This window comes from Cucumis melo, chromosome 8, assembly GCF_025177605.1.
Source record: "Cucumis melo cultivar AY chromosome 8, USDA_Cmelo_AY_1.0, whole genome shotgun sequence".
Classification (NCBI taxonomy): domain Eukaryota; kingdom Viridiplantae; phylum Streptophyta; class Magnoliopsida; order Cucurbitales; family Cucurbitaceae; genus Cucumis; species Cucumis melo.
The window spans coordinates 28,207,619-28,215,075 of NC_066864.1; the positions used below are offsets into that span (position 1 = coordinate 28,207,619).

The following is a 7,457-nucleotide window of genomic DNA, read 5'->3' on the forward strand; positions in this document are numbered from 1 at the left end:
AATTCTTCTTTTAAATGATCATGATCGCAATCATGTAGTTCTTTTTAATAATGAAAAAAAAATGTTCGTGTAATTCTTCTTCAATATGATCATGATAATCGATTTTTGTAGGAAATGATACACAATCGCGTAGAAAATTTATGCATGATTGTATAGTTCTTTTTAAAGATGGAAAAAATGGTTCGCGTAATTCTTATTCTAAACGATCTTGAAACAGTTTAGAAGTATTTTGTTTATAAAGTATTTTGTTCCTTTTTGAAACAGTTTGAAGTGTCCCTCATGCTCGCAATCCCAACTGAAGTGGGAATGTCATACTTTGCACCATTCATCGAGACAGAAAAAGATATACTCAAAGAAGCAGAAGATGAGCTTTGAAAGACCAAGAATTCTGACCACATAGCCCATGTTTCACTGAATAGAGGCATGCCCTCTACAAGTGGGATTGATGTCCTGACGAAAATGGTAGAGAAGATTGAGAATAGCCAAAAAAAGGATGGAGACAAGTGTGGAAAGTATTCTTGAGTTTCTTAAATCTGTAGAATTGAGAATGAATAACCGGTTTGAAGAACTAGGACAGAAGATGAATGGAATAATAGAAGCAATAAGAAGCCAACAACGTAGTTCTTCGGGTGGCCAATACACCCATAAATTTATGGTAAGCATATTGTGTAGACTTTAATAGTCTGTGTGCATGAATCTAAATCTTAACAAATACAGTGTATCTGGTTTGTATTTGTTGCGTAGGGAGCAATGGCGTTTGAAAAGCACCTTGAGAAGGTGGAGGAGGACCAAGAAGAAGATGATGTTGAAGATTTGAACTTGGATTCAAGCAATCCAACAGTGCTTGGAAAAAGGGATGACGATGAAGACAAAGACGAAAAATGGCTTACGGATGAAAGTCGAGCAGAAAGTTCGAGAGGGCAAGATGATGGTCAATCTAAAGTGGCAAAATCAGAGACACCACCAACAGCCGGAGATAAAGATTCTTCGCCGTATAAGGCAAAGAAAAAAATGAAACTGTTGAAGATGTGTATAATACATATTATAGACTAATATATTTATATACTTGTAATAGGCCACGGAGGAAACAAATGAGAAGATAAACAGGCTGATACGATCAATCGATGAAAGTGTTATATATAACGAGATCAAGAAGAAAGAACACATGAGAAGAACGATATAGTTGTGGATGTGTGTATGTTTATTATACTAAGTGACTATTAGTTTAATGACTATAATATAAACTATATTGAATTTGTACCTTTAACTGTAGTAGTAGACTCACCATATTAGGAAGTGTGTGACAATCGATGATATGAAAGTTTTTTTGAGTTATCTACAAGTTGCTATTGTTTTCTGTAATGAATTATGGTAATTACATAGTATATGTTGATTACAGTGTTATTCTGGGTAATTGTCATTATGAATATCATTGAATGGGTTGCTGTGAGACAATCGTTATGAATATAATTGAATGGGTTGCTGTGAGATATTTATCATTATGAATATCAGTTAATGAACAGAAGGTATAATATTGAATGAATGTATAATCTTATTAATCTAATGTTAGGAAGGCAAGATTAGTTATTTTTCTAAAGTAATTTAGACAATAAAGATGTTAAAATTTCAAAAAGAGTATCCTTTGCTCTGTTCTTCGTTGAAGTTTACGTTTACGTTTTTACGGTCATGAACGTTCTGGTTGATTGTCTTCCGATGAATCTTCTCTTTTATTTTTCCTTAATTACGGTTGATTGGCAAAATTAAAGATAGACCACATTATATTAGGCATGATTTTAGGGAGGGTTGAGATTTGAATCTAAACTTAACTGTTTGCATTATATTTGCCATGATTTTAGAGAATGGTTGGTATTTGAAATTTGAATCCTTTAAATATTTTGGGTTACTTTTTAAATTGTTTTTGTTAATAGTTAATTATTGCATTATTTTTGCCATTATTTTAGGACGTATTCACTTTTGAATGATACATTCCAAAATTTCAACAATGAAGATTTGAATCATTTTTTCATTAATTTCTTATTTTTTATGATAATAAACTATTATTGCATTATATAGTTTTGGATCTATAATAGTTCGAATATATAATTATTGCATTAAAAAAATTAAATAATTGGGGTTATGGTTCATTAATTTGAAGTTAAAAATCGAAATAATTAGAGGATATTGAAACCAATTGAATATGTTTAGGGATCTATGAAAGAATATAAATTTTTTTTTTGATTTAGTTAATAATTATCATAAGTGGGTGTGTTTACAAATATATTGTAATCGAATACGTGATATTTTATTTAATTTTTCGACCTCGTTAAATATACTGTATTTGTGATTGGATAGTTCTCATCGGTCGAAGGCAATTTCGAACCAAAAAATGGAAAACTATTTAAGACAGTTATTTTTAAATAAGAGTTTGGTATTTTTAAAATTTATATTATTATATTTGCCATTTTCACGAATTCCCGGTAAATATACCACCACCGGAAAGAATCCCACGTCTGTTAAATGGCAACCACACGCCTTTTAATTTAATTTTCTAAAAAGAAAAAAGAAAAATAGGAACCGCATATTTATGTGATGACATGGCATTATCAGCCCCATCGAGTAATCAGGAAAACCAATAAATACACGCCACGTTTCAATATCATTTAGCAAAAATCTTCAATTTCATTGGATAGATTATATTACATCACTATCTTCATATTTATAAAATCAGTGCTTTTGAAGCTCTTTATTTGTGTTTTCCTCATCCGCCATTGCAGCTCCTCCAAACAAAGCTTTCTCCATCCATGGCTGCCTCCGCCGAGATGGCTCTCGTCAAGCCCATTTCAAAGTTCTGCTGTAGAACTCTCGAATTCGGAATCCCTAGAACAAGAGCAATTCCATTCTCTTACTCCAAATTCACCGCCATTAAAATGTCTGCAACTTCCTCTCAATCGCCTCCCAAGCCTTCTAAGAACGCCAACAAGGCTGCGATTAAGGAGACGCTTCTCACTCCTAGGTTCTACACCACTGATTTTGATGAGATGGAGACGCTTTTCAATACTGAAATCAACAAGAATTTGAACCAAGCTGAGTTTGAGGCTTTGCTCCAGGAGTTCAAAACTGATTATAATCAGACTCATTTTGTGAGGAATAAGGAGTTTAAGGAAGCTGCTGATAAAATGCAAGGAGCTCTTAGAGATATTTTTGTTGAGTTTCTTGAGAGGTCTTGTACTGCTGAGTTCTCTGGGTTTCTTCTCTATAAAGAGCTGGGAAGGAGGCTTAAGGTATTCATTATGAACTTCAGAATGAATTGTTTCTATCATTTTCAAATTGAATGTTTGTAAATCCTGCTCATAGCTGTACTGTTATTTTGACATCGTTTGTGATTCTGAATTGAAAATTCGTCAACATTTCTTTGGAATAGTTTTGAAAACAAATGAGAAGACTAGAGAGCTATTGATTAGAATAGTTTTCAAACATTTCCTTGATTCCAATTGGATAATGATTTTGTTTCTGGTTTTCTAAAATACTTTCATAATCTTTTTTTAAATCATAAATTGCCTAGTGAGATTAGTTGAGGAATGCATAATTCTTGGACACTTACCCATTTAAAATAAAACTACTATGAATCTAGAGACAGAATTAAGTCAAACTTCTAGTTAGACCAACTTTGTTCTATGGTAACTGATTTTTGGTTTTCATGTAAAAGTGGTATGCTATTCGAATGCATAGCTTGTCCTCTGTTCTATTATTCTTATTATACTGCAGAATGGTTTCTGAAGTTCACTTTGAAATCGCATTTTCTCTCTTATATTCTCTTTGAGCATTATGGATGAATCATCCATATTGCTCAAAGAGAATATAAGGGAGAAAATGCGATTTATTCTCCGAAGAATAATGTATATATATATTATCTCATTTTGCCGATTGTTTGATGTCTATCAGAAAACCAATCCAGTGGTGGCTGAGATTTTCTCTCTGATGTCCAGGGATGAAGCCAGGCATGCTGGGTATGTACTTTTTTTATAGCCTCAAAAGCATCAAATAAGCTTCCTTTATTGATATTAACGTATGCTACTGAATGTGATATGACACTTGAACATTCATATTTATTTTCAACTTTGTATAAATACTTATTTTAGCCTCTAATTCTAATATTTCAAGAAACACTTGACATTCAAAATTTCAAATACGGACACTTGACATTCAAAATTTCAAATACGTAGGTCCGTCCTATGACCATCATATTACTAGTTTTTTACATTTTTGCTCGTTTATTATAATTTTCATCTTTACTAAAAAAACATTTTTAACAATGACAAGACTACAAATAGAATTATTGTTAGTCTATTAGTTTAATTGAGAAAAACCAAAAGTCAAATAGTTAGGAAGCATAAAGGCAGGGAGAACATTCTCCCCGTTAAACGTAGAGTAACAAAATGGTTTGTTCTTATGTAGAGTTAGCAAGACACAAAGTGCTTAAGATTAATGCACCAAATTCTAACAAACGTGAAAGTTTACCATCTGAAATAAGTTCAAAGTAATATATTAAGTGAATGCACAATTCGAAATGATTTGGAAGCTTAGTCACAGATTTAGAACAAGGAACAAAAATGCCTTTAAATTTGTTTCTGTCGTATATTTTCTTATACTAATGTACCATTAACTACAGGTTTTTGAACAAGGGCCTATCAGATTTCAACTTGGCATTGGACTTGGGATTCCTGACAAAGGCTAGAAAATACACATTTTTCAAGCCAAAGTTCATCTTCTATGCTACATACTTATCTGAAAAAATTGGATACTGGCGATACATAACCATTTACAGACATCTCAAAGCCAACCCTGAGTTCCAATGCTATCCCATTTTCAAGTACTTTGAAAATTGGTGTCAGGATGAGAACAGGCACGGTGATTTCTTCTCTGCATTGCTCAAGGCACAGCCTCAGTTCCTCAATGACTGGAAGGCTAAGTTGTGGTCTCGATTCTTCTGCTTATCGGTAATTCCCGGATACTCGTTCTTACTGAAATTCAAGCAGAGGTTTACATCTGTATTTTGGTAATCTGTTTTTTAATACCATGCTTATTTTCTAACATTTTTCTTTGTGAAAATGTTTTCTGCTCACAGTCAAAGTTTTTTCAAAAGAAATCTATTGTCTCCAAAGTTTAAGCTATTCTTAGAAAGTCAAAAACTAGGCAAAGAAAGTTCATGCACAAGTAGTTCTTAGAAGTGTAGCTTTGTAAAACACGAATCCAAAAACAAAATGAAATATGAATCTTTTGTGTTGAACTTGACCTAAATGTTTGTATTTGCCTCTCGATGAAATATTTTGCAGGTGTATGTGACAATGTATCTCAATGACTGCCAAAGAACAGCATTCTATGAAGGAATTGGACTTAACACTAAAGAATTTGACATGCATGTAATCATTGAGGTAAGTTTGTTAAGTTTGTTATCGACGCATTTCATTCATTGCTCACCTGCTTTATTTTAGGGTTGTTTCAAACAATGTTCTGATTTTGAAACAAAAAATTCAATGAAATTGTCCCTCCGAATTTAGGTCAATTTTAAACCATATTCTAATCATCAAACCTATCTGTCTGGTGTCTGCCTAGTTAGAAGAACAAAACAACTGAACTGTTTAAATGACTAAACATCCAACCAATTTATTTTACTTCTATTAATGCAGACTAACCGAACAACGGCAAGAATCTTCCCAGCCGTACCAGACGTCGAGAATCCCGAGTTCAAAAGGAAACTGGACAGGATGGTTGAGATCAATGAGAAGCTGATTGCTGTGGGAGAAACCAATGATCTTCCATTGGTGAAGAACTTGAAGAGGATTCCACTTGCTGCAGCATTGGTATCTGAGATTTTGGCTGCATATTTGATGCCTCCAATTGAGTCGGGATCTGTTGATTTTGCAGAATTTGAGCCTCAACTTGTGTATTAAAATTTTTGTACTTAATTAGCTTATCTTTTTAGTATGTTCAGTATGAATGAGTGTAATCTGTTGTTATGTAATGTTTGTAAAAATATCATCACAAACATGTAATGAATTGGTCTTAGTTAATGAGCCTCCTTTTTCTGCTCCAGCTTTTCAACTTCTAGACATCTTGTGTAATCAGTTTTTCAATTCTACTAATCTATAGAAAAATCGATGAAATATAACCAAATATTATAATGATACTAAATTTAAACTTATTTGAGAATCTATCGACGTTCACATTTTATCGATATTTGTATCGATTACACCCTAGTAAAATATAATTCTAAATTTTTTTATATGGTAATTAGGTTTGTTTTAAATATTCTACGAACTAAGACTTCGGACTATATTTGCCCTGTAGTAGTAGTAGTAACCTCGGACAGTATTAAATTGCTTCGCCATAAGACGAACTGTTGATAGGATACAACTTTTACTATTATCTTCCTCCTTTAAGGCATAACAAAGTATACCCTTCTTGATGGACCATAGTTAAATAGGCTCGTCAGCCCTTCCATCAGCACAGTGTTAATCACATATGCATAATAGGTCTTATAGCATGGAATATTTGGGCCTAGAATAAAACATATTTGAAAACTTTTAAACATACTTTTGCTTTCAAATCTCGTAGTCATAGATATACCTTTCAACATAACATAGACTTTGGAAATAAACTTAAAATTTCCGACATGAGTTTAGCTTAACTGGCACCTGTATGTACCCATGGATAAGAGGTCTTGGGTTTAAAACTCCCCCACCCCTACGTTTATTACAATACCTTAAAGAAAGGAACCTTATTATACTTGGCACTCGTGTGTTTATTACAATACCTTAAAAAAAAGTAAACTTATTATACTTTTGAGAACATGTTTTAAACAATAGGTTTTAAATCAAGGTGTCACTCACAATACTTGGATTGACGCTTGTTTTAGAACTTCCTCTAACCATTATTCAATTTGTTGGAAAAAAAAAAAATACAGAAACTAATTTCTATTATGGTTAAGCATGCTAAAAATTATATTGCAGAGAACTATAGAGAAAACATACCCACGTACATTACAAAGAAGAGGAATACATATCCACGTTGACGACTCTGAATCTACCAAATGCCTAATTGGGGCACCACCACTCGGAAACCTTTCTATTATCTAGGTTGAGATTTAGGGAGAATTCTAAGAGAGTGAAAATGTTTTTCTTCTTCTTGAGAGAATTGCAGTACACAACCCTGAACTGTTCTACTAAATCTTTTACGTATCGGTATCTTCGAAAGTTGAGAGAGTAAAATGGGGAACGTGGAAAAACCACCCACGTTCCCTATTAATTTAACCTGTTGGGATTTTGTCAAAAAGATTTTATGAGATTATCTTTTATTAATAATTTTTTTAAAATTCAAAAAAGATAAAAGATCTTCCTTTATTCTAGGAATTTGGTATCAATATGTTTTTGTGATTATATCTGAAGTATATATATATT

The 7,457-nt window shown here is 32.7% G+C and overlaps 1 protein-coding gene across 1 annotated transcript; it reads left to right on the plus strand.

The window, feature by feature from the left end:
• The first annotated feature begins 2,709 nt into the window (after positions 1-2,709).
• On the plus strand, positions 2,710-6,071 carry LOC103502893 (magnesium-protoporphyrin IX monomethyl ester [oxidative] cyclase, chloroplastic). Its single transcript, XM_008467014.3, has 5 exons — positions 2,710-3,281; positions 3,943-4,007; positions 4,670-4,997; positions 5,334-5,432; positions 5,688-6,071. Exons 1-5 carry the CDS (start codon positions 2,802-2,804, stop codon positions 5,949-5,951), a joined length of 1,236 nt encoding a protein of 411 aa, XP_008465236.1. The 5' UTR covers positions 2,710-2,801; the 3' UTR covers positions 5,952-6,071.
• Positions 6,072-7,457: the final 1,386 nt, after the last annotated feature.